Here is a 27,725-nt window from a genome sequence, read left to right as displayed (position 1 = left end):
TTAGGTTGCAGTGTTTTCTAAGCGTCAGTTTCAGGTTCCTCCTCTGCAGTATTGGGCTTAGAGACGGGACGTCTGCGTGTACCGCGGCGACGATGAAGTGAGATGCGCCCTTAAATATTGGTTGGTATTTTTATTCACGGCACGACACAAAGCCAGGACCCTCGACCATCTCGGCTGCCGCCCGTCTCCGCGGGAGGACCCCACCCCAGCGCAACCGAGGCACAAAGCGCGCCCAGCCACCCGCACACCTCCCGCCGCTCGCAGCACCTGCCGGCGCCCGTGCATGCGCTTCCAGAGAGCGTCCCTAGAGGGCAGACTCGAGGCCGGGAAGTTCTAACGCCCGTCGTACGGGCACGACGTGAAACGGCTCTGCTTTGCGGCCCCCGGCCTCCGCCGTAAAGCGCGTGGGCTGCCCCGCGTGAGTGAGCTGACGGGCGACTTCCGCGGGTGCGGGGGCGGGAGGGAGACGCGCGGGTGGAAGGGGTGAAGCGGTGGAAGGCGGTGGAAGGCGGGGCCCCTGGACGCTCCGGCTATGGGCAAACGCGGGAGCCGGAGCCGGAGCCGGAGCCGGAGCCAGCTGCTCCACGCCCTGACTAAGAAGCAGAAGAAGCACCTTCGGGATTTCGGCGAGGAGCATCCCTTCCACGACAGGTGTGGCGGCCACTGCCCGGCGCGCGGGGGGCGCCTCTCCGCGGGGTCCCGACGCGGCTGCCGCGGCCCGCGCGCCCCCTCCCCCCCGCGCTCCTCCCCTCCCCCCCGCGCTCCTTCCCTCTCCCCGCGCTTCCCCGCAGCGCTCCCCCCCACGCTCCTCCCTCCCTTCCCCTGCGCTCCACACCCTGTGCTCCTCACGCCCCTCCCCCCGCGCTTCCCATGCTTCTCCCCACGCTCCTCCCCCCGCGCTTCCCACCCTCCTCCCCACACCCCTCCCCCCGCGCTTCCCACCCTCCTCCCCACGCTCCTCCCCCCGCGCTTCCCCCACACTCCTCCCCACACTCCTCCCCCTCCTCCCCACGTTCCTCCCCCCGCGCTTCCCATGCTCCTCTCCACGCTCCTCCCCCCACGCTTCCCCCACCCTCCTCCCCCCCGCGCTTCCCCCACCCTCCTCCCCACGCTCCTCCCCCTCCCCATGCTCCTCCCCCCGCGCTTCCCACCCTCCTCCCCACGCTCCTCCCCCCCCCCGCGCTTCCCCCACCCTCCTCCCCACGTCCCCCCCCGCGCTTCCCCCACACTCCTCCCCCTCCTCCCCCCGCGCTTCCCACCCTCCTCCCCACGCCCCTCCCCCCGCGCTTCCCACCCTCCTCCCCACGCCCCTCCCCCCGCGCTTCCCACCCTCCTCCCCACGCTCCTCCCCCCACGCTTCCCACCCTCCTCCCCACACTCCTCCCCCCTTCCCCATGCTCCACCCCCTGTGCTGCTCCCGCGCGCTCCTCCTCCCCACACTCCTCCCCCCTTCCCCATGCTCCACCCCCAGCGCTTCCCCACAGCGCCCCCCCACCCTCCTCCCCCTCCCCCACGCTCCCCCTCCTCCTCCCCCCCTCCTCCCCCGCGCTTCCACCTCCACCACCCCCCACCCTGGGTTCAGGTGGCTCCAGAGATGGGGTTCTTCAGATGGGCTTCGTGAGTCTTCCTGCCTTTCATGGAGCCCCTTAGCTTTGTGCTAGACCTCACGCCTCCTGTGGGGCTGGGCTGCTTGTTTTTGTGCCGTTAGAGAGGTTTCCTAAGATTTTGTGTGTGTGTGTGTGTGTGCGTGTGTGCGTGTGTGCGTGTTGTAAAGAATTGCCTGGGCCCTTGGACACCTGTGTTCTCTCCAGGTACAGTGGGGACACCGGCGCACCGGTACCTGTGGCTCCGCCTCGCGTATCCAGACTCTCGGTTCCCATCTTGTTGCTCACCCGCCACTGTGCTTTGGGCCGCTTCACACCAGCGGTTAGGGGCATTATGATTAAGAAATGTGCTAGGGGATCCCTGGGTGACGCAGCGGTTTGGCGCCTGCCTTTGGCCCAGGGCGTGATCCTGGAGACCCGGGATCGAGTCCCACATCGGGCTTCCGGTGCATGGAGCCTGCTTCTCCCTGTGTCTCTGCCTCTCTCTCTCTCTCTCTCTCTCTCTCTCTGACTATCATAAATAAATAAAAATTAAAAAAAAAAAAAGAAATGTGCTAGAAAATGGGCTTTTATTTGCTTAATTGATACTTCTTTGCAAGGAGAGCCAGTTAACTGTGTTCGTCATGTGACCTTGTTAAACTTTTCATGTCTGTTAGTCGTTTGTGATATTCTTACAATCCCTGCCCAAATGCACTTGTAGCTTTCACATGACCGTAGTTATAATGTATTTATAATGGAATTTTCTGCCTTTTTCATTTAAAGTTGTATTGTTAGACTGTTTACTAATGGCAATGTGCTAGTAGTTAGAGTTTAATGTTACCTGTTTCTTCTCAGGGTTTCTGGAAAGGAGGCAAAACCACAGATCTATCAACGGGTAATGCTTTTATTCTTTTTTAAGTAATAGGTGGTTCTTGGCTGTTAATTTTAAGATTGTATATAATGATAATAAAAGCCTGGCTACATTTTCACTCTTTGCGATTGTAGATGTAAGCCATTAATTTAGTCATGTTGCTTAGTGTTGAATGCAGATGTCTGTCATAATGCCATTGTGATAACTGATAGAGTTTGAAACACTTTTTTTTTTTTTATTATTATTTATTTACGATAGTCACAGAGAGAGAGAGCGAGAGAGGCAGAGACACAGGCAGAGGGAGAAGCAGGCTCCATGCACCGGGAGCCCGACGTGGGATTCGATCCCGGGTCTCCAGGATCGCGCCCTGAGCCAAAGGCAGGCGCCAAACCGCTGCGCCACCCAGGGATCCCTGAAACACTTTTTAAAAATAGATTGTATTTATTCATGAGACACAGAGAGGCAGAGACACAGACAGAGGGAGAAGCAGGCTTCCTGCGGAGAGCCTGATGTGGGACTTGATCCCATGACCCCAGGGCCAGGCCCTGAGCCGAGGCAGACACTCAACCCTTGAGCCATCGAGGTGCTTCTGAGTTTGAGATTCTTGAGCCTACTAGAACCTGCCAAGAAGACTCACCAGAGAGCTCTTGGTGAATCCTTAGCAGTGTCTTGTTTACTCAACATAGAGGGAGCCACAAACAGTGCAAACTGAACAAAGTTCCTAGCTCAGTACAGCAAACTAAAAATGCATTCTTTTGTTGTATTGTAATTTTCCTATTGCTCTGTTGGGCATGCCAAATATCTGACAGGTAGATCAGATTTCCTTATAACCAAAAGCTCTATTTTTAGCCTGCTTTTTTCCCATGTAGAATATTAGCATTTCAAAGAAGATGAATAGATTCTAGAATCACAGCTAGACTAGCTTTTTTGTTTTGTTTTGTTTTGTTTTTTTCAAAGACAGTCACGCACTTTTAGGGGGTGGGGACGGGGAGAGAGAATTTTAAGGAGGCTTCGCACCTAGCATAGAACCCAACACTGGGGCTGGATCCCACAACCCTGAGATCGTGATCTTGAGCCAAAATCAAGAGTCCAGAACACTTAACCAACTGAGCCACTCAGGCGTCCTGCTAGACTAGCTTTTAAAAATAACTTTGTGGCTAGGCATGATTGAGTAGATAGGATATGCATATTTACAGAAAAGCTAATTTTTATTTATGAAAGTCTCAACCTGTTCTATTTTTGGCCTAATGATAATCTTAGGGCAGAAACAAGAATATGTTTCTGTTTTAAATTTTCCCATTTTTTCCGGGCCGCTGGGTGGCTTAGTCAATTAAGCATCTGCCTTCAGCTCAGGTCATGATCCCAGGGTCCTGGGATGAGCCCCAGACTCAGCAGGGAGTCTGCTTCTCACTGTCTCTAACCCTACCCTCACTCATTCTCACTTCCTCTCAAATAAATAAATCAAATATTTTTAAAAAATAAAATTTCCCATTTTCCTTTTAGTCAGAGAATTCAGATGCTTCAGGTTCTGAAAGTGAAGCAGAGAGTGAACCAGAACAAGTTTCTGGGTACCACAAACTACTCGCCACATTAAAGAATGCATCAGAAGAGGATGAGGAGGAAGAGGAGGATGAAGAAGAAGAGGAAGAAGACAGTGCTGTAGATGAGGCAGAAACGAACAGTGAAGATGATGGTAGTGATGTCAGCGTGGAGAAAGAGACAACAGCCGAGTCCACCAAAGTGCAGGAGAGTAAGTCTCTTTGGTGTGGGCTCGGTCACCTTTGTCAGGACATCTGCCCCGTGAACACGGTGCCGGGTACTGTGTGAGTTGCACCAAAGCACATAGATCCAAAGCAGGGACTCTTAACCTTGTTGATTCCGTGATATCTTTGAAAATCTGGTGAAAACACAAGACCATATAGCCAGAAAAATGCAGTAGTAGTATTTTTGCTTACCATTTCCAGGATTTCATCAATCCTAGTTAAAGAGCCCTTGACTCAGAGGAAAGGGAACATGATGCTGTTTTTGTGCCAGTCTCAAAGAGATCACTGTCCCTCCCTTAGAGAAACCAAGTTTAATGGAAGACAAACTGTACAAAAATTGTCAAGCAGCAGGTTTGTATGGAGCAGCCAGTTAAGAGGCGTTGAAGAGACATGGAGTGGTTGCACATTGTCAGAGTGAATGAGGGAGGGCTTCAGAGAAGAGCTGAGATTGAGAGCTTAAAGGAATTCTCTCATTCAGACTTCAGGTGGCTTTTTTCTTTTAACTTTAAAACCCAACTTTATGGTGGTATGTATGATTTACATTGAAGTGTACCTATTTTAAGTGTACAATTCAGTGAGTTTGACAGATACATCCTCTATGTTATAATTCTCAAAATCAAGATTCAGAACATTTCCGGTACTTCCAAAAGATGTCTTCTTACTCTTTTATGGTCGGTTGCCCCCTCTGGCATCAGTCAACCACTGACCTGCTTCCTTTCACTAAAGATTAGTTTTGCCTGTTCTAAAAATTCATATAAATGGAAGCATATAGTCTGTACCCTTTTGTGTCTGGCTTCTTTGGCTCCTCAAGTTTTTTGTGACTGATCCAAGTTGTTCATGTACCAGTAATTCATGAGTTGGTACTGCTGGAGTCATATCGCGTTGTCAGTGTGTCTGGGTACCTTTTTATATCTCGCTATGGTAATGCCTGTTTACCTTGCAGCCATATTTTTTCTCTATACCGTAAGGTCATACATAATTCTTAACATTTTAATTTATCAATTTTACTAGGATAAAAATTCATTGCCTCAGACTTAGGGTTTTGTTTTGTTTTCTATTTCCTGTTTTGTATTTCTTTTAATGAAAAGTTCGAGTTTGGGATGCCTGGGCGGCTCAGTGGTTAGTCGTCTGCCTTCGGCTGGGGTGGGGGGTGATCCTGGAGACCTAGGATTGAGTTCCTCATTGGACTCCCTGTAAGGAGCCTGCTTCTCCCTCTGCCTGTATTTCTGCCTCTCTTTCTCTCTCTTTCTCATATAAATAAATTTTTTTTTTAAAAGAGAAGTTTGGGTTTTTTGGTTGGTTTTTTTGTTTTTTTTTTTGGTTTTTTAGGTTATAGAAGTGACGTGCTTACTGTTAAAATTTAAGAGGATAGTGTAGTTAACCTATATTTTCACCACCTTCGAATGAACACCTTTAACATTTTATATAACTTTCCAGATTACTTTTTTATGGATACATGTGTGAGTACAAGTATGTACATATATAGTTGTGTGTGTGTGTGCGCACACATACTAATGGTCTCATCCACTTTTGCAATTTACTTTTTTTTTAATAGTATACCACAGACCTTTTCTATGTGAATAATCAGGGATTCATGTTAGCTTCTCAATTACATGGTATTTCATTGTAAATGATATGTGGTAATGTAATTAGCACTCTTGTGCTAATTGTGTCTATCGAAAAGGATGAAATCAATTTTTCCAGTTATTTCTTGTTTTAATCAGTGCCTCTTTGAACATCCTTATATGTGTATCTTAGTGTACTTCGTCTGGTTATCATCTTAAAATAAGTTCTAGAACTGGAACTGGTTCACTCATCAGGCTTAATTTTGAAACTTAAATCTTCCACCTGTATTTCCTTAAAAGTAAATAATAGCAATGAACATCAGTGTTGATTTAGGCTAAGGAATTAAATTTTACTTGTTCACAGAACTATAATTATATTCATGCCTAAATAATTTTACAAAATGTTTCTCAAAATTACAGGTATGGTTTTGCCTGCTGACCCTGAAGGAAAAGATGGGGATGGGCCACTTGGCACATCACAAGAATCCCTTGAGGAGTTTACAGATGCAAAACACGAGTCACTCTTCAGCCTGGAAACCAATTTTCTCGAGGAAAGTGAAGGCGCATGTTCTCTGAAAGTATCACAAGGTCAGAGCAGCGTGTATTGTTCAAATTCAGCAGGTGCTTAGCATGGGGGCTTGTGTGCTAGTACGTGTTAAATCTCTTGCTACTGCAATGAGCAGCAATAGAAACATTTTAGCAGCTATATCTAGAACTGGGAAGAAAGACTTCTCAAAGGTATTTTTTGGTTTTTAGTGGTGAGGCAGTGCTGGGAGTCAGGAGGCTACTTAGTAGGACAGGTAGCCTAGGAGTGAAAGTGGGGAAGGCCAGCTCCCCAGACCTCGTATTTCCACCGTTGGGGTCAAGGGAAGACTTCTGATTTTCTCCCCACGCAGGGAAGGAAGAGAAAGGAGAAAAATACTTTATACTTTTCTTTGTGCCCTTCATTTGCTCTTTGTTACGGGAGTAGGAATTTTCCAGATTTGTAAGACTCAGGACTGGCTAATCTCCTTGGTCCTCATTACCTGGGGAGCACCTTCAAAGCCAGAAAGCTCCTTCTGTCCCTCCAGTCTCTCTCGGCCTCTTGGCCATGCCTCTCTCCCAGTGGCAGTGACTAGGACAAGGCCTGCCTCTGTGTGGTAGGTGTAGTCAGATCTCTGCTCTCTCTCTCAGGTCCACTTTCTCAGCTTGTTCCTGGAGGGCAAGTCACATTGGTCTCATTTGTGTTCTGACTGCCTTTTTTGGCTTCATTGTTCTTCTTCTACCCAGCTCTACCGTTAATGAAGCTGATGTTTTAATCCTTATTTGGCTCTTTTGTTCTGTTGGTTATCGTGCTGGAGAAGTAGTAGATAAAATTTGGGCACAAACCCCATTCTGAACCATCAGAACTTTAATAACCTTGGAGAAGTGGTGCCTGGGTGGCTCAGTTGGTTAAGCGTCCTGCTGTTGATTTCCACTCAGGTCATGATCTCAGGGTTGTGAGGTCAAGCCCTGTGTCAGGCGCTCTGCTGCTTATGACTCCTTCACCCCTCATGCTCCGTTGTTCACATGCACTCTCTCTTCCTCCCTCCCCCTCTATTTTTTTTAAGAGTTATTTATTTATTTATTTATTCATGAGAGAGAGAGAGAGGCAGAGGGAGAGGCAGGCTCCATGCAGGGAGCCCGACATGGGACTCGATTCCAGGTCTCCAGGATCACACCCTGGGCTGAAGGCGGTGCTAAACCGCTGAGCCACCCAGGCTGCCCATCCTCCCTCTCTAAAAGAAAGGAAATTTTTTAAAAAATCAGAACCTTGGAGGAGACATGAGGAAGTTTGAGTATCCTAAAATTTCTCTGGTTGTTTTGCCTATACAGATATATTAGCACCTAGGATTCTTATGTCCTATAGTTTGCTTCTGGGTGTTTAGTACAAAATGCACTGCATTGAAGTTTTGCCATTTGGATCCTTGCATAGGTCATTTAACTTTTCTCTGCTTCTTAATGAGTGACTGGAACGTAAGGTTGGGTGGCTAGCTCAGAGGACTGAAGATAAGATAACCTCGACTGTAGGTACTACTAGTTGGATCATTGTTCAGCTCAGTTGAGTATTGAACATTTCTATGTGTCCTGTAATATAAGATAAATCAGGGATGGATCCTGCTCTCAGGGATCTTACAGTGTTGCAGCGAGTAGGTGGGGGCAGGGTTGGGGACAGTCTGTAGGGCACCATGGATGGCCTCTTATTGGAACCAGTGCTGTGCCTGGCATAATAGGCTTCAGGAAAATAGTTCTTGTAGTCAGGATGTGACATTAAACTGATAGTATTTGGATTTACAAAAATGAAGTGAAGGAAAGGATAGAATTTTTAATCAGAGGAAGAAAACCCACAGAGGCAGAAGGATTTGAGGGCCATATAATTCAAAACTTACATTGGAGAGGTAGCTTGGAGGTGTACATCCTAGAGTGCCCCAAATTTCAGACTGAGAAGCTTCTTCAAGGGTTTTGAGCTGAGAAGTAATGTGATGAGAGAAATGCTTTAGGGAAAGGAACCGGTTAGAAACTTTTGAGCTGGGAGAGAGGATGGGGAACAAAGATGGGGAAAAGGATGAGTTAAAATCGAGAAAAAAAGAGTATGTCGTTTGGAGAGAAGACCAAAAAAATGCCTGCTCTTTCCTCCCAAGTGATCTGACATGTCCTGATTTCTGCATTAGATCCATTCCTACAACATGTGAACAAAGAACTGAAAGAAAAAGAAATTCAGGCTGTTGCCACAAATCCCAGAACTACTCACCAGCTAAAAGTAAGTGTTGCCTAGTCATTCCTGGTCACCAAGAAAGTAAAGCTCCAAGTTAGGCAGTGGTCTTGGGTTTTGGCGTTCTCCTCGAATGTATGATAAACACCAGTGGTAGAAGAGTTGATGGGGGAGCATAGGATAGGAAGGCTGGAAGAGCTTAGTGGCACAGGTGTAGCTGGGAGAGGCCTGGGGAAGCTGGAGTGTGGGAGCAGGTAAGAATGGCTTTGCAGGCAGGTCCACCAGGGTGTGGACCAGCATCTGAGAGATGCTGTCACATGACCCAAGGCAAGTCAATCTACCTCTTTGATCTTCACTATTCTCATCTGTTAGAGGAGGGGCAGTAATGCTTACCTCAAAATGAAGTGGTGTAGTTTACTGGCATACATAGAAAATATTGAGTAAAACAGTAGCTACTGCTGCTGTTGGTTTGTTCAAAAAATCTGAGAGAGGTTCATAACTAAGTTACTCGTGTGGAGCCATTTTTGCTGCTTTGTGTGGTTTTTTTTTAGTTTAGTTTTTTTTTTTTTTTTTATCAGCTCATGCTGTTTTTAAGACTTGGTCATTCTTTTTTAATTGAAATTTTTACTAAAGTAATAATTATAGCTACATTTTTAAGAAATAACACAAAGACATCCCTTATGCCCTTTGCCCAGTTTCCTCCAGTGGTAGTGTCTCGGCAAAACTGTTTTACAGTATCAGGGCCAGGAAATTGACATTGACACGCTTCTGTCTTCTTCAGCTTTTCCCAGTTTTGCTCCTACTCTGTTGTGTGTATCTGTAGTTCTTTACTATTTTGTCGGGTCTAGGTTCCCCTTATCCACCACCAAAGTCAAGATGAGAACATTCCCAGCTCCATAAAGATCTCTCTTGTTTCTGCTTGCCCTTTTAAAACCACACCCTTCCCCCTCCTCCCAATTCCTAATCCTTGGTAACCACTAGTCTGTTCTCCGTTTCTATAATTTTGTCATTACAAAAGCATTATATAAAAAGAATCCTACAGATTGGCTTTTTTCACTTAGCATAGTTTCCTAGAGATCCACCTCTAGTTCTTGGGGCATATTAATAATTCATTTCTTTTTATTGCTGAGATCATCTTTTTTTTTTTTTTCTGAGATCAGCGATTTTGTTACGATGCAAAAATTCCCACTCATACTGGCATCACACACACACACACACACACACACAAATATATATATATATGCTTTAGGATTTTAATGGCTGTATCTCAAAAAATTTATTTCATACCCAAGTAAATTTGGAAGACTTGAAGTTAAATACAATAGAACAGAGCTCTTGTCATAGGACTCAGCAGAACCTTTTGTATCTAATATACATTGTGACTCTCTGTAAGGGGTATTAGCTTCTGTGTTGTTTACCAAAGTTATTTGACCATGGAGCCCCCCCCCCCTTTTTTTTTCTAGAATGAATTTTGATTTCTTAGAACATATTCCACCGAATGGTTTGGGACATACTGACCTAGTGAAGAGCTCAGGTTGGAAGTCAGAAACCTTGAGCTCTAGCTCTCCTAGGTAAAGTTTGTCTGAATCCTATAATGTCTGAGCCTCTGCTTCCCTAAACTATAAGACAAGCATTATAGTGTCCACCTTGCTGGGTTGTCAGTGAGGATTAAATGAAGTAATCTGATACATCGGAGAGAGCTTGGTAAATTAGAAAGTACTGTGTGAAAGTAATGTATTGAAGAGATTTCTAACTTAGCTCTTGATCTCTCTCTCTTTCCTAGTGGCCTGTATTGGGCCAGCTTGTCTTTTCATCCAAGTTTCAGAAGTTGGAAACATTTAAACCCTCAAAGGACGTTGACTTAAAGTCACTTCATCTGCAGAAGCCCCTGGAATCCACCTGGACCAAGACCAACAGCCAGTTCCTCTCTGGTCCCTCCAAATCAAGTAGCCCCTTCACACCCCTCCAGAAAGAGCTCTTCTTAATTATGAACTCTTACCAGGACCTATTCTACCCAGAAAGGACTGCCCTGAAGAATGGGGAGGAGATTCGCCATGTGTACTGCCTACACGCAATAAATCATGTCCTCAAAGCCAATGCCCAGGTGCTTAGTAACAATAGCAGACGTCGCAGTCAGAAGCTTGGGGTGGGTGACGATGATGACTTCAGAGACCAAGGGCTAACAAGGCCCAAGGTGAGTGGCAGCAGGAGAGCTTCGTCCAGGAGAGCATTGTCCTCCAGAAGGAGGCTTCTGACTCTGCCATATAGGTGTCTGGCACTTGGCAGATATTCAGGTATTTTAATGATAACAAATACTGGAATAATGAATGAGTCCAAGAGTGAACACCTTAGATGGGCCAGGTGGTGCCAGAGCAGTGCAGCAGACAGCTCAATGGACTGTTTCTAACTGGATTTAACTGGAAACTTGTGAGAGGTTCCTCTATGATAATTCTTGAGATAACCCTGAGCATGCATAAATGACACTCCATTGTAAATCTCTTTGTGATTGTCAGAAATGGTTGGAACCTTAGCCAGCCTTTTATCCAATCTCTAAATACTGCAGCTATGGACAGAGACCCAGATTCATAGAGGACCTTGCTGAAGAGAACCAGGAAATGAGTAGCAGAGATGGGATTAGAACCAAGAATTTTCATTACTGAGCCACACACATAAATAATTCTTGGGAAACAGAAATTCCTGTTTTTCCATTGTATACTTACCGCTGCCTAAAGTGATGATTACCTTTATTTGGGCTCATAAGCCTAAGTTCCAGTGGATGTGGGACTTTGGTAGGAAATGTCTTTTAATTGTGCCCACATTACTCCTGTTATGTGCCTACATCATGTGTCTTCCATTCCCCACACCTCCTTAACCTGTATCCCTCCATATTGAAGAAGTCTCATCTTTTTAGACTGTTTCACTGAGTCTAATAGGATTCTAGGGCTTAGTACTGATGTGGCTCTTAGACATTTTTTAGTCTGGCCCCCTATATGATAACTGGGGAAGCTGAAGCCTGGATACTTATTGTCACAGCTGGGACAGCAGTAACTTGGCCCTCTTCAATCTAGGGCCCTTGGTGCTGCACTGTACCAGGCTGACTCACTATGCCCCTGTGGCTGTGCTTGCTCTCTTTCTGGGAAACTGTCTCAGAGTCTTAAAAATAAGGATTATAAGTTTATCTGTTTCCATTTAGAGTTGTAGAAAACAATGAGTCAGATTACCCATGAAGCACATTTAGAATTTGATGAGTTGTGGGCTCTGACAGGGGTTGTTTACATTGTTGATATTTACAGAAGGGTAATGAGAAATTTATTGTTTGTTAAGCATATTCTATTTTTATTCTCACCCGTTGTAACTGTAAGCATTTTTGGAAATGTTAGGAAAACTGAGTCCTACATTTCCCATTGAAATATGATCTCATTTCAGAAATGCTTTATCATCATTTCTGAAAAACGTGCTAGGAAATATATTAGATGCGTTAATCCTTTTCCTTACCAGCTTTATTTGTTCTCTACTTATACCTAGTTCATTTATTTTATTTTTTGTTTTATTTTTAAATTTTTTTCCTAATTCATTCATTTATTCAGCATTTATTTATCCCTTGCAGCTTATGCATAAAAATACTGTAGTAAGTTCTGTGCGAGACAGAAATGAGTAACATTCCTTGACACTTGTATGTTTATATTGGATTTTTGCTAGTGGACTCCTGTTAAAGGCATTGACTTAATCGTGAAAGATATTTCCACATTCTGGTTGGGAATTGCCTCTCATGGGGCCATTAGATTAAAGTCCATAGGACACAGTGCTGTGGATATGAGAGGTGCTTAGTTTGTAGTCCTGAACCTGGTCCTGTGCAAAGGAGGTGGCTGAGATGTGAGCCCTTGCAGGGCCTGCTGCTTTATGGAGGGTTCTTTAGCACCATGTCTTCAGCAGGCTGACCACAGTTGCAGACCCTTCCGCTGGTCCCACTGAGGCTGTTGTGGCTTTCTCCGTAGGTGCTGATAGTTGTGCCCTTCCGAGAAGCTGCTCTGCGGGTGGTGCAGCTCTTCATCAGCCTCCTTGAGGGTGACAGCAAGAAGAAAATAATTGTGAGCAATAAAAAGAGGTTTAAGGGAGAGTATGGCTCAGATCCTGAGGAGAGACCACCCAACCTGAAGAGGCCTGAGGATTATGAAGCTGTGTTTGTCGGCAACATCGATGACCACTTTCGGATTGGTAATTCCTTCTTGTTTTAATTCAAACCCTGAAGACCTGTGGTATGTGGTTCACATGACTAGAGGCTAGAAGCTGGTAATTGGGCATTCTCTCAGTGGGGTGAGATGTCCTCCTAACAGGACCCGGGTGCATTTGGGACATCTTGTCTGCCAGGGAAGAAAGTCTTGCCTGGCTAATAGGGTGGACACTTGGCTCAGGGTGGAGCATCTCTGAGACTGTATGTAAAAAAACACATGCACATTTAAGGCAGAAATGTCTCAGCACATCCAGAATTAGTAGTTGATGCTACAGGGGGAGTTGGAAGTGATAGGGCCTTAGAGGGTCCCTCCGGGGAGGCTGAATAAACTGGGTGTCCATGTGCAGTGGTGGACTTCCCTTCTTCCAGCCATGGAGAGTGCCTACCCTGAATTGTCTCCACTCAGGACTTATCGACTGCTACCCAACTTGTCACATCTTTGCTTGTCTCAACCAGCTCCCATATACTTGGTTGTATATTGATAGAGTAAATTCTTAGGAAAATGTTTTTTCGCCACATAAGCTCATTCAAAAAAAAAAACATGCATTAAGCGTCTACTTTGTACCAAGTACTGCTAAGAAGCTGAGGATATAGAAATAAAAGTTGTGGTTCTTGCTGTTAAGGAAATCCAGCCTAATGGGCAAACAGTACAGATTGGTAAGTGCTGATCAGAGGATGCAGTGGATGATCTGGGGGTGTTTAAAGTGATTTTTGTACTAAGATTTCTGTTGTAAGGAGGGGTGGTGAGAATGCAGGAAAAGGTTTTAGAGAGGAAACTGCACTTGCAGAGGCATCAGGGTCAATAAGCCGGGTATGACCAAAGATCTACAAAGGCTTCAGCATGGCTGGAGTGTCAGGTGCACCAAAGTAGGGGGCACGAAAGTAGATGTTTTTTTTGTTTGTTTGTTTTTTATTATTTATTTATTTATTTAATTATATTTTTTTTTGCAAGAGTAGATGTTTAGTTTTAAACATGTGCAGGTGTCCTGCCAGTTGCTGATATGTCAGTTTTGAGCTCAGGAAAGAAAAGTTGGGCTGGAAATACAGATCTTTGTGAAGATGGCGTTATAGCTATGGTTAGTGAATAAATTTAACCATTTATTGCCCATAAGCTTATGTAAGGTGTGATTGGAATTTAGAGCCAAATCACAGACTTGTGGAAGAGCTGTTTGGATCTGAAAAGATAGATATGAGCCAGGTCAGGGCTAGAAGAGGAAGTGAGTATTAAAGAAATGGAAATTACCAGGAAGGAAAAGAACATTTTGAGGAGGATGTGTTCCATATGCTGCTTCATGCATTTGTAACAAACATTGAAGTATCTTTGATTTGGTGACCTTGGCAAGAGTCCTTTCAGTGGAGTCCTGAGAATCAGGCCAGATTGTGATGTACTGAGGAACAAGTAGGATATTTCTTTCTTCTTTCTTTCCTTTTTTTTTTAAGATTTTATTTATTTATTCATGAGAGACAACAAGAGACGCAGAGACATAGGCAGAGGGAGAAGCAGGCTCCCTGCTGGGAGCCCCATATGGGACTCCATCCTGGACCCCAGGATCACGCCCTGAGCTGAAGGCAAATGCCACCCAGGCGTCCCGAGTGAGAGATTTCTAAGCAGACACCATTCTCTGGAGAGGTTTTAGCGGAAAGGGAAGGAAGAGAGTGAGAGCTAGACAGGACCATAGAGGCAAGAGGAGGATGATTATTTTAGTAAGGAAAACAATTTGAACATGGGTCATGTGCTAAGGGGAAAGACGTGAAGGTCAACAATGCAAGGTGAGTGGGTAGCAGCTGATGGCTTGGTGGAAATAATGGACGGCTGTGTACTTGGCTGTCTCATGTAGGCGTGGCAATACTCCAGAGAAGCATTCGTCTCTATGCCCCCTTCTACTCCTCCGACATCCTCATTGCCTCCCCGCTGGGCTTGAGGACCATCATCGGTGCAGAAGGAGAAAAGAAGAGAGATTTTGACTTTTTGTCTTCTATTGAGCTGCTCATCATTGATCAAGCCGACATTTATCTGATGCAGAACTGGGAGCATGTCCTGGTAATGTGGTCATTCACATTTAGAGTGCCAACATTCATGTTTAGAGAGCGAAGGAGCTCAGTGATTTGAGTCTTAAAGTCTTAAATCCAGATGAGAACTCAGTTTGGAAATGGAAATGTTTCACATTTTCCAGTTTGAAAAAACCTTTCGGTTCTCTTCTACACACAGATTGGTCAATAATTATTCAGAGAAGTAAAAATTCTTGCCAGTATTTTCAAATCTCCAGAAGATTCCTTCGCCTTAAGGTCACTTTAGTGTGGCTGGTTGGTAGATTGGTTCCTCCTGACCTGGAATGCCTTCATCTAATATAATTCCTCCTATAGTTTATGCTCATTCTTTTTTGTTTGGCCTTCAGTGGAAATGGGAAAACATTACTCAGGATTTCTTAATGTGTGATCTTGTTTTACAGAGAAATGTAGGATATCTTTATCCTGTTAATGTAACTTGTGCTATAATTTTTTCCTCCTTTTCTGCATACTCTGCAGTGTTGTCCACTTTAGGATTGAACAACCGTGCTTTGGAACAATCCTTATCACAGAACCATAGATTTGTTTTTTTAAGGCTTGTGAGAACTCACTTCTACAGTCCCAGGGCTTGTAGGAAGGTGGGGCAAATAAAGGGGATACTTTAATTTATAAAGTGGTGAATAAATGCAGAGTATTTGTTATCCTTTAATATATATTTTAAGGTGAAAATACAATTAAGATAGAAAAGGCATGTCAATGTATTTGAGGAAACGGCACATGTGGTGGCTCTAGGATCTCCTCATTTTTTGAAAACCAGGCCACTGAAGAACAATGGCTATGGTATCCATGGCATTTCCCTTCTTGTCCAAATTTGGGACTGAGGAACCCATAGAATGACCAGGGTGGCATTTCAGAAGTTCCTTTCAAAGGAATTTTCCTGTAGGTACCATTTTTTGAAAGATCTAAGAGGTAGCCAGTTTTAGCTTAGCTTTCTGTTGGGGGTGTTCAGCTAACTAGGCGATTCACACCCATCTGACCCTTGATTTTCTGATGTAATTTGGAATTTGACTATACATACTCCATGGGGTTAATAAGATGACAGACTTGTAAAATGCTTAGTGTCAACAGGTACATCCTCCATAAAAATTAATGGTAGTGTTATTTCTGCTCAAAGCATTTGATGAACCACATGAACCTACTGCCCTTGGATTCACACGGGGTGGACTTCTCCCGAGTGAGGATGTGGAGCCTTAATAGTTGGTCTAAGTACTATCGCCAGACTCTGCTTTTTGGGGCCCTGCAGGATGCCCAGATCAACTCCGTGTTCAGCAAGTACTGCGTCAATCTCCAAGGCCAGGTGGGCATGCTCTCCTTGTTTCTTTGGGTCTTCCTGAAGCATTGTATACTGTTTGGGTCATGAGGCATACGGGAAGGAAGGCATTTGGTCAGTAGTGGGGATGACTTGCTTCCTAACTTTCTCATCAATTCCTGGCAGGTGGCTGTGAGGAACGTCCCAATAACTGGCTCCATCAGCCATGTCCTGGTGCAGCTTCCACATGTCTTCCAGAGGATGGAAGCTGAAAATGTAGCTTCGGTGATTGATGCCAGGTACCTCTCTCTCTCTCTCTCTCTCTAGTCCTGTTGGACACGTCGGGGGTACAGAGAAGTTTTTAGCCTTGGCATACAAATTTAAAATTGGATTCCATGTCAGTTTTACTGATGAGATCATAGAACCCAATCATCATTGATACAGGAAGAAACTGAAGCCCAGAGAGGAATGGTACTTTGTCCTGGTTCTCTTAGGTGGTTAGTGGCAGCATTAGTACTGTAAATCAGAGGTTCTTCCCACAAGATTGTGGCATTTTTTAAATTAACACTGCTTGATACTGCTAAGTGTTCCGTGTCAACAACTTAATTGTAATCCCTTCAGGACAAGGACTAATGCCCAGAAGCAAACACTGAAACCTTTAAATATTCGACTGTAAGCCTTTCACCTTTTGGCTCCTGCAAACATCAAGGTTCCAGTGTTTCTAATTCTCTATTTCCCCTGTCTCTTCATTGTGTTTCATCAGGGGACCATGGTAGGAGAAAGATACTTTGCATATGGGAAGTGTTCAGTAATTACTTGTTGATTGATTAACCACTGAATGAATGAATGGTGTGCTTGTCTATTTCTGGAGTAATTCTCTGGGATACACTGGCATCACCTCTATTTTTTACAGTGAATAGTTACCACTTATTTTATTTATTCTTACGTTAGCTCTTTGTGATGAGGTAAGCCAGATTGGCCTCTTTGCAGGAGGTGGAAGGAGATTGTGACTTGCCCAGGGTAACGCAGTTAGTGATGACACTGTGGGCTAATCTCTAAATCATTGACTTTGCCCTTTGCTTTTCCAAATCAGGTTTAATTTTTTTGTGAACAAGATTTTGCCTCAGTATCGTGATGCAGTCATGTCTCATACGCTCATCTATGTCCCCTCCTACTTTGACTTCGTGCGCCTCCGAAACTACTTCAAGAAGGAAGAACTGAACTTCACCCACATCTGCGAGTACACTCCGAAGTCTGGTATTTCCAGGGCCAGACACTTCTTCCTTCAAGGAGAGAAGCAGTTTTTGCTCCTCACAGAGCGCTTCCATTTCTACAAAAGGTAAAGTAGTGCTGGGTTTTGAGTGTCCTCTTAGGAGGGGAAATGTATTGCAAATCATGGCCTGCTTCTGAGTGCATGGTGGTCTTTGTGGTGCTGTGAGGTCCTCTTTCACTCTACTTTGTACAGAGAAGCTAGAGACTTTTGGAACTGGGCAGACTCTTGGTTGGTTGGTCTCTTCTCTTGTTGGAAGAGGTAGAGACAAATGAGTGATTATAGTATAATCTGTGTGTAGATCTGGAGTGAGCCCACACTTGGGATACTTCCTGTAGCCGTGGTTGTATACCTCAAGAAAGACATCATTGAGTTGAACACTTCTCAGTAGGCACAACTGAAGTGAATATGGGAAGGAAAGGAACTGTCGTGGAAGCACAGACAAAATATCAGGAACTGTGTGGTCTGGGGAGGTGGAGGCTGAGCACAAGGTCAGTGTTCCAAAAGTTACAGTGTGTTTTGAAGAGGTGCACACATGCCTCCTCACAGGAGCCTGGAGGGAGGGCCCCCCTGTTTGCAGGAGGCAAAAGGTGAAAGGCTTAGAGTTGAATATTTAATGATTTCAGCATTTGTTTGGCTTCCCCATTTTGTGAGTCTGACAAAACAAATTGGATTTGCTTTTTTAAAAAAATTCTAATAGAGCATTAGTAATATTGAGCCTTCTGTTACTATTTGCAGCCATTTGTGCCCCCAGAAGTCAGGTATTCCATTGTTTGCCAAGTCTGTCTCTGCTGCCAAGTGAAAAAGCCCTTTTTAAACCCGTTATCTATAGAGATGGAAATTGCATCCTATTATCTTTTCCTTCCTGATGTGCAGTAATGTTCAGTGAATTGATGTTTTGCCTTTACTGTTTAACTCTCAGTCATACATACTACCGAGGGGCACATTTTCTTGGAGAACCCCAAACATAAAAGCCAGAAATCAATCCAGGTTTTGGAGCATATCTGATGACACGTGTTGGCATTGCTTTGCCTTTTAATTTATGCCCCATGTAAGGATGTGCTCCCCAGACGTGCTCTCGTTACCAAGACGGGGAGGGAGGAATCCAGCAGCCTGGATTCCTGCCACAGCCAGGGCAGAGCAGGCTGACATGACTTGGCCTCTCTGGGTATTCTGCTGACTAGGCAATCTGTGAGTGGAGAGATGAGAAATGGCTGCACTTGTGTTCCCTGGGCTGCATTCTTGGCCACCTACACAGGGCTGTTTGGCCAAAGAGTGTTAATGAATGCCTGCTTATTGGTGTCATTATTTGCTTTGTGGAACAAGTAAGTTGTTTTCATTCATGTTGGAAAGTGATATTTTGGGGGAGTTTGCACTCAGCAGATCTTAAGAGCCCTTAGTTTTCTATCAGCTTGACACATGAAAGCAAGCCTTTTAAGTGAAGTGGATGGATTGGAAAACTTCCCAGTGTGATTGTTTATAGCAAGTATGAATTAGGCTGGGAGGAAGACTGCTCTCAAAGAGCGGCTTTCCAAGGAGAGAGGGCGTCATGTCTCAAGTCGGCAGGACAGTCCCGTGGCTTACACCACTGTATTAACCAAACTGTTTTGCCCCCAGATCATTATAAAGACAAACCTAGCATGTACCACTTGCTCTATACCTTGGGTCTGGTTAATTGGTACGTCCTGTATTTAAGATGAATAGAAATAATGTGCTTCAGTGTCCCGAGACTGCTAATTATCTCAGTGTTTCCAGCTATAGATTTCTTTCCTTGGGACATCCCCAAGGTGAAGATAGGTGCTTTTATCTGCAGTGCCTTTGTGATTTGATTTGAGCATGGGGAAGGTACTTGTATGTTAAACTTTAGTATCCAACTCTGAAATTCAGTATTTATATTCTCTGTGGAAGTAGGCTGTGTTAGAAACATCACAGCTCATTTGTGAGCTACCAGAACATTTTCAACCTGAAGATGAGTCTGTTTTTTTGTGGGATTGGGGGATGAAACCAGTAGAATTAGCGTTGGACAGGCTTTTGGTCATGGCGGCCCGCCTGAGCATGGGATGCTTCACAGTGGTTTCCCTGAGCATTATCACTGGGTTGCCACAGCAGGGAGGTTTTTCAACCAGGGAAGTAAGTCAGAACTCTGGAGGTGGGATTTATGGGATTGGTGAAGGCTGCTGGGGTGTTTCTGAGTACACCCCACCTACCCTACATGAGAGTCCCAGTTCTGGAAGTAGTTTACCATCTTTATAGACAGTGTGGAGGAGCTATCCTTTCAAATCAGTTGTGGGTGCCTCATTTATCTTTCACAATTGGTAGGTGAGCTAGACATCCAGAATGTCCTTTGTCCTTAGTTTAAGGTCCCATCCAGCTGTTCAATCATATTTGTGTGTTTTTATTTTTTGTTTTTAAGATTTTATTTATTTGAGAGAGAGAGCACTCACACATGATTGAGGGAAAGAGCAGAGGGGGAGGGGGAGGGACAAGCAAGCAGCTGTGCTGGATGCAGAGCCCACCCAGCCTGATGCGGGGCTCAATCCCAGGATCCCAAGATCATGACCTGAACCAAAACCAAGAGTCAGGTGCTCAACTGACTGAGTCACCCAGGTGCCCCTTGGTCATATTTGTAGGGGTCACTGAATACCCAAAGCCTGTACCAAGGGAGGAAGAAGGGAAGGGATGCTGAAGATTAAGGAGATTTGGCACTGACTGCCCCTCTGAAGAAGCCCTCACCACGTTCACTATTTCCAGAAGATAACTAGTCTCTATTGTGGGAGAATTGAAACTGAGAGAGATTTTCTTGGTTTTTTAAATATAACACTTACTGGAATTGGTTTTGTGCTTTGTTTTAAAAGTACTCTGGTTCTAAGAATATTACACAATTATTGTAAAGAATTTGGAAAATCTAGGTTAAAAAAAAGAAAATGGAATCTCACTGCTTGGATATTAATACCCATTTTGGTATATTTCTTTCCCGTTTTTCTACGTGAAAAATAGGTGCACATGAACATAGACACGTGTATACACACTTTTTTGAAAATATTACATTGGGATCACATTGTACTCATTGGGATTTTTTTCTTTTATATCTTGTATGTGCTTATTGAAAAACGACTTTAAAATGTTAACACTTTGGCATGTATATTTGTAGCTTATGGGTGCATTTTTAAGTTGATGTATGTAGCTTTGTCACATCCTCCCTTCCCCCAACATTTTATTTGGAAAGATTTTCATTTCAAAGGAAATCATAAGACTAATAGTGAACATCTATAACTCCTTTTACTTGGGCTTCATCAGGTGTTAGCATTTGAGTCTTATTTTTCCTTCCTGAACCATTTGTAAATAAACTACAGAAGGCTTCATGGCACTGAATCCCCAAATCATTCAGCATGTAGTTCCTAAAAACAAGAATATTCTTTTCTCTAACCAATACCATTATCATTCCGCTTGATACTACTACAGTAATATCATCTGATACATAGTCTGTATCCAGATTTTCCTAGTTTCCCTACATTGACCATTATAGCTGTTTCACTCCCTAACCCAGGATTCAGTTAAGGATCATATGTTACATTTGGTTAATGTTTCTTTAGTCTGTCTTAGCCATTTTCAGCTAGGGGCGGTTTTGCTGAGACATTTGGTCATCAAAACTGAAGGGTTATTCTAATGGTGTAGTGGTTTTAGTGGGTTGAGGTGAGGATTCTTCTGGATATCCCAGAGTGCACAGGATAGTCCCACAACAAAGAATTATCTGGCTCAATATGTCAGTAGTGCTGAGCTTAAAGAAACCTTCATCTAGAATAATTCTCTTGCTTCATTTTTTTCTATGACATTCTTTGAAGAGTCCAATCCAGTTTCCTCTAGAATGTCCCAGAGTCTGGATTGTGTAATTGTTTTTTAATATTTAGATCAGTGGTTCCCAAACTTTGCTGTACATTAGAATCCCCTCGGAGAGCTTTTAAAGATTCAAATACCCGAGTCATGTTCCAGTGCCATTTAAATCCCTGTGTCTGGGAGTGGGGATGAAGGATAGATACCTCACACCTACAAACAGGTGATTCAAAGTGCAACAAGGTTTGGGAACCACTGACTTAGGTTAAATACCTTTGCTAAGAACTCTACATAGAGGATATTGTATACTTTCCACTGCATCTTGTCAGTAGCACATAATGTCAGTTTATGTCATTTTTGGTGATGTTAAATGTAATCACTTACAAGGTGGGTCTGCTAGATCTCTCCATTGTAAGGTATCTTTTCTATTTAATTAATAAGTAGTTTGTTAGATGTGTATTGAATCCTTCTTAATGGTTACGTAGTATTACGTTGTATGGATATATAATTAGCCCAGTTTCCTTTTAATGGGTATATAGATTTAAAAAAAAAATTGTTCTATTATATACAACAGTGCCACAAATATCCATATGCATAGTTGATGGCGTAGTTGCCTAGTTATTTCATTAGGATGAACATGAAGAGGAAAACTCGTTAGCTCAAAATCTGTACACGGTGAAAAATTCATTATACATTGCTGCTTATTTGCTCCCTACGATCTTCCCCATATCTTGTCTCCCCTCCCCAGAATACACACACGATAATTTATACTCCATTCACCTATTTTCTGCAAAACCTCACTTGATAACCCAATGATAACATCAATGTTTTAATGTCTTTTTCTTGCATTTTCATGTTTGTTTGTTGTTGTTGTTTTTTTTCATAATTGTCAACTGAACGTAGAGGCTGAGGTCCAGGTACACCTCTGACTGTCAGGCCACTAGTGTGGGATTTGTGAATCTAGTCAGGATTTGGTTGTTACTATAGTTAACCCTCCAGACTCCACAGACTTCAAATTCCTCTAGCACACAGTGGCTTAGTGTGAGGCCTGGGTCTTTTCTCAGGGTTCAAATCTTCTTGGCTTTCACCAAGCCCTGTACCCCTGTGCCAGCGGAGGGGGTCTCCCTCCACTCTAACCCCTCCCATGGCGGTGGGCTGCTCTTGCTTGTTACTCCCTGCAAGACTTGAGGTGGGGTTGGGGTTCTCTTGGTGTAACTTCGTTCTAGGCAGGCCCTTTCATTCTGGGCTGTGGAAGCGGGGCCTTCTCAGTGTTCCTGCAGCACACGCCATGGCAGCAGAACCTGGTCTTTTATCTGTAAGGGGTCTTGGTAGAAGAGAGTTTCCTGCTTCTCCCACGGTGGTGGTAGATCTCTGCTTCTGTCAGTGCAGGATCTTGGCTGGAGTGGATTTTGTGCCCTTTCCCCAGAGGCAGTTTGCTGTTGCTTTCTATTGGGTCTAAGTCCTACTATGGGAAAGGATGGGATGGGGCTTTACCACCCCAGATAACTTGCTTTATTACCCTCCTCCCAACAGCAGTTGACCTTTGCCCCCTCTGGTCAGTTTTGCACTTCTGCTTCATATGGATAGGGGTCTGGGAAGTGAGACATTTCACCAAAGGGGTCTCTCTCTCAGGTCTTCTGTCCTGCCTCCCATCTTTCTCCAGGACTCCTAGTGGAGGCCTGTGGAAAAGAATTCATGAGTGAGTATAAACAGATCCCAGGGATTCTGAACTGTCACATAGAACCACACTTGCCCTTTAAGAGTTTGTTCAGAGTATAGCTGTTTTCTTGCTACCCACTTTTTTGGCAGGTGCCCTCTTCCTCCTGTGCTCCTTCAAAGTGGAGTAGTTATGGGTCCTGTCTCTGCAGTGAGCTTTGTCCTCTTTGGAATTCAGTTATTGGTAAGCTGGCTCTTGAGATCAGGTTGCACATCTCCTCCCAGCCCCTGAGCCCAGCACCATGACACTGGTAGCTTGAAATTGGCCATGGTGGGAGTATTTACACCACAGAAGTTGGCAACTGCTTCAAATCAGCACTCTTAGCACTTTCTTCCCCACTGAGAAACCAGGAATTAAACATATACAAGCGCACCCTTGAATCAGTTCACTTGGTTGAGTTGTGACATCAGCTGTCTAGGCTCAAGAAAAGGAATGCTTTTTTAGGTTAGGTGGCTTTTTCTTGTTAGTGTGGAAGCAATATCCTCTTGAGTTTACTGTATACTAAGCAGAAGTGGAACTTCATATTTATTTTTGTTTGTTTTGATAACTAGTGAGGTAGAACAGGATTTATTCATTAGCCATTAGAATTTCTTCTTTATGATAATGTTAAAAGGTGAGCCACATAGTGGATTGCAATTAAAGTTTGGAAGACTAGGGTTGCCAGAAGGGTCAGATGATCCATGGGATGAGAAGACAAGGAAGGCTTATCCTCTGGGAATAAAATAAAACTCCCAAGGGAGTCTAACAGCAGCCTATCAGAGAGTTTTAACAGGAAAAATCAGAACCTTGTCAACTATAAAATCTTTTGTTATGGGGCCCCAGAGGGAATAATTGACCTCAACCCAAACCATACGGTGAGTCCCTGGGGTCTATACCCCACCACCACCACCACTGTGAGCACTGCAGCAGGGAAAGAAGTGCATAAGCTGTTGAAACTAATTGCTTTTCCATAATGCCTAATGGATCCTCAGGCAGGATTTTGTAAATGGATGAACTTGGGACATCTGCTATGGAGTTAACACGTCTACAGAGTGACAAGAAAAGACTGATGGGAATGCATTTACAGTTTATGCAGTTTATTTTACATACTGGGTCTGACTTCCTCTCCATTACAGAACATTCTGTTTTGTCTGATTATACTAAGGGCAGTGTTGAGTTGTTAAGTGTTTGCTTTTGAAGTTTTCTGTGACAGATCTTCAGTCCTAGTCTGCCTCAGTCTACCCAGAGTAGGCTCAAAAAAAGCAAATTTATCAATATATCAAGCCAAACATTAGGAATTCAAATATGTTGCCACAGAATAAGTCCTTCCAAGTCAAATTAAAATAACCTTTGGTCTGTTGGTTGTTTATGGCATTATCTTCCTCCTTGAGCATGGAGCAGCAAGAGTGAGCTCTGCCCCTGTCAAACTCTTAGGTAGCTTTTCCACAAATTTTCTCAAGTAGACAGATACTAGTCTCTCTTTCACCTTTTAATAGGTATACCATAAAAGGGATCAGGAACCTGATTTTCTATGAACTGCCAACTTACTCCCACTTCTACAGTGAAGTCTGTAACATGCTGAAAGCCACCAGCAGAGGAGAGGAAGCCGCCTGGACTTGCACTGTCCTCTACTCCAGGTATGATGCCCAGAGGTTGGCTGCTGTGGTTGGTGTGACACGGGCTGCACAGATGCTGCAGTCCAAGAAGAACGTCCACCTCTTCATTACTGGAGAAAGATGAGAATTTGTTGGACAGGAAATGGTATTGGCGGGATATATAATGCTGATGCTGCGCCACTTGGACCCAGTTCTGATCACTTACACAAGAGAAGGACTGCTATAGAAGAGGAGCATCAGGCAGTATCATATTGGATACTTCTTCCTTTTCAGGTCATGTGTCCCTGAAAAGTTAAATGTAAACCAAATTTTGGTCACATCTCTCAGACCTCGGGAGAGAGCTAATAGAATTCCAAAAGACTGATAGAAGGAAAAACTTCTACTTGTGAAATTTTTTGTAAGCTATAAATTCTTCTATTGTTATTTTATTCTCTATTGTACTTGATAAAGTCTTTCAGGTTTGCCTGTTTCTGTTTGATGCTTTCTTAAAAGTAAGGCATACATTACATTGCTTGTGAGAACTGGTTATAAGAAATCAAATACTACTTGGTACTGAATATCATTTTAATTTTGGGTCATGCAGGTTTTGCAAGACTTATTTTTCTCCAGCCAAACATTTTTTAAACTTTAAACATTCTATTTTAATTCAACTTCAGAGAGTGTATCCACTGATCTTTTTTAAACTCATAATAGTGTTTTAGTTAAAATCTACACTTAAAATCACGTTATTTAAAATATTAATCTCTTGTTTCAAGAATTTTATGAAACTCTTGGTGTTGAAATAGCCATCTTAATATCACCGTCTTCATTACTGTAGTCATTTTGTAAATCCTATAACAGCTAAAAATGAAAAGGAAGTTGCACTTTTAAAAACATTTTTATCGTGAAATATTCCCAGAAAAATTACAAGTACCGAACCCAGACCATTTGAGGATAAGTTGATGACTTGATAGGCCTTATCACTTGTAAAAGTTACCCCTGAATTTAGTGTGTGTATTGCCTCTAAACAAGGACCTTTCTCTGTGTAACCAAAAAACAGATATCAAATCTGGAATTGCTGTTAATACCTATTGCCATATTCTGACGCTGTTTGCCAAATATCCCAATAATGTCCTCTCTAGCAAAGGATACAATTTAGAATTACATACTGCCTTTAATTGTTACATCTCTGTAGTGTTCTTTATTCTGGAAGAGTACCCCAACTTTTCACTGGCTTTTTTGACCTTGAAACTTTTGAAGATAATAGGCTGGTTATTTTGGATAATGTTTCCCTTCGATTAAGTTTAGTTTATGCATCGTTGGCAGGAGCACTGCTGTAGCCTCCTCACTGCATCTCCTCAGGTGGCACACAGTGTTCACTTGCCCCATTACTGATGATGCTAACTATTTGTTTTTCTTTTATGTTTGTTATTATTTTTAAGATTTTATTTTTAAGTAATCTCTATACCCAATGCAGGGCTCGAAATCACAACCCCAATATCAAGAGGTATGTGCCCTACCTGCCGAGCCAGCCACTTGTTTAAGGCAGTGTTTGCCCAGCTTTTTCATTATGGAGTTCCTTTTATCCTCTTTATTAATTTATGTGGACAAGTGTGGACTTGTAGTTTTACCTTCTATTCAGTGGGTTATAATCCTTTACTATCAGTGTGGACATGTATACACACACAACATCTAAATTTATTTCTGTATCCATGTACGGAAAGCCATGGATTCACAGCACACCTCTGATTGCAGTCTGACACTACAGGATACCTTCCAGTTTTCTCCCTCTCTGTAGTTGTAACTGCTTCTCAGATAGTGGCCCCTATTATCCTCAGTAGAACAACCCATAATCGGTACAGATTTTCTTTTACTTGGATGCACTTAAAATTGCTTATTAAAAAAAAAAATCATTTTTGGGTAGTTCTTCCTGCTGAATATTTAAATAGGCATTTTATTTCTCTCTTTACTCAACATGGAAGGTAAAACAATTAACTCCACATACAACTGGGTTCCTGAAGTTCCCAAAATTGAGGTGACAAACTAGCCAAACCCATGCTATAAAGAACTTTTTATATTCATAGTGTCCTGTGGTTATTGGCCTACTTGTGCTACTGTTTACTATAGAGCTTTGTATATTACGAGAAAAATGAGTTCACTTGCCTAGTTCAGAAATAGGAGGAAGAAGCACCCCCCGCCCCATTCTCTTTGCATGTTCATCACCCTGTGCATTGTAGCTGATCTCATGACCTTCATTATCACTGTTCACAAGACTCCTGGATCTCCAGCTTCTCTGGATCTCTACACCCTTGTGAATCTGGATTTCAAGTCCAGATTCTGGAAGAGAATAATGTAGCCCCAGGAGTCTGCATTTTATTAAGCATCCCTAGTGATTTTAGTGCTGGTTTATAGCCAGCCAACTGCTTCTCACCTATAAGAACACTGAGGATTTCAAGTGTGAACAAAGTACTGCTTTTGTTCCTGGCTCAGCACCTGGGAAAGAAGGTAAGCCTCAGCAGTTGGCCCTGACTCCTGAGTTGATTGCAAAAAGTTGATTCTCTGGAATGGTTTCATTAAAAAGATGCCTTAATATCACGTCTCTCATACGCAATCAGGGAGAGAAGGGAATCTTGGACTATGGATGATCATGCCTGAGCTGGAATTACATATATCTTGGTATTTCTTAGCAAGACTCATTTGCAGCAAGCAAGGGCCTCTCTAGTGCCTATAGAAAACAGGTAAAAGAATGGTCTACATCCTGGGAAGAGGTGGAATTATAAGGTGGGAAAAGGAACTTTTCCAGAAAGCAAGACTTAAACTTTTCCTTCCCCACAGTGATAACAACTAGCTGGAGCACTTTTTTTTTTTTTTTTTTTTTTTTGAGGGGAAAAAACGCTTTGAATCATGAATGCTTTGTACAGCTGGCTGCACCATGTGCGATATTCAAAAAACAAGAACTAGCTAATCATAGAGAACCAGCAGCTAAACAGCCCTCCACTGGCTTCCAAAGGGCTTATAATTGGTGCAGATGGCCCCGCAGTATGGGGAGTGTGTCCCTGCTGACTCCTTGCACCCCAGAGGGCCAGAGGGGGCTCATGAAGGCTCTTGGCCCTGATGCGCCCTCGGAACAAGAAGCCAGGCTGCTAAGGGAGGAGACAGAGGCAGGTGGTGTGGAAGCCTGCTGGCCGCCGTCTGCCCAGCCTTCCCAGGGCCACATGAGCAGATCTTAAGGCTGCAGAGTTTAGATTTGATGAGTTGAGGGCCTCAAGATGA

At 43.6% G+C, this 27,725-nt stretch overlaps 1 protein-coding gene across 1 annotated transcript; it reads left to right on the top strand.

Moving 5' to 3' along the window:
• On the top strand, positions 1-24,942 carry UTP25 (UTP25 small subunit processome component). Its single transcript, XM_055319309.1, has 12 exons — positions 1-651; positions 2,439-2,478; positions 3,958-4,204; positions 6,203-6,370; positions 8,473-8,561; positions 10,297-10,707; positions 12,509-12,728; positions 14,583-14,785; positions 15,926-16,108; positions 16,247-16,359; positions 17,154-17,399; positions 24,354-24,942. The coding sequence occupies exons 1-12, from the start codon at positions 533-535 to the stop codon at positions 24,595-24,597; spliced, it is 2,283 nt and encodes a 760-aa protein (XP_055175284.1). The 5' UTR covers positions 1-532; the 3' UTR covers positions 24,598-24,942.
• The last annotated feature ends 2,783 nt before the right edge of the window (positions 24,943-27,725 follow it).

Source organism: Nyctereutes procyonoides, unplaced genomic scaffold (assembly GCF_905146905.1).
Source record: "Nyctereutes procyonoides isolate TBG_1078 unplaced genomic scaffold, NYPRO_anot_genome, whole genome shotgun sequence".
In the NCBI taxonomy this organism is placed as follows: Eukaryota; Metazoa; Chordata; class Mammalia; order Carnivora; family Canidae; genus Nyctereutes; species Nyctereutes procyonoides.
The sequence above is the reverse complement of the archived record's forward strand: the minus strand, read 5'-3'. Positions and strand labels throughout refer to the sequence as shown.

What these genes read in the sequence shown, in the direction of transcription:
- UTP25 (XM_055319309.1), top strand. Translation starts at nt 533, where the DNA reads ATGGGCAAACGCGGGAGCCGGAGCCGGAGCCGGAGCCGGAGCCAGCTG. An exon ending in AAGGGCTAACAAGGCCCAAG is followed by an intron (nt 10,708 to 12,508) that starts GTGAGTGGCAGC and finishes CTTTCTCCGTAG; the next exon opens with GTGCTGATAGTTGTGCCCTT. An exon ending in CGCTTCCATTTCTACAAAAG is followed by an intron (nt 17,400 to 24,353) that starts GTAAAGTAGTGC and finishes ACCTTTTAATAG; the next exon opens with GTATACCATAAAAGGGATCA.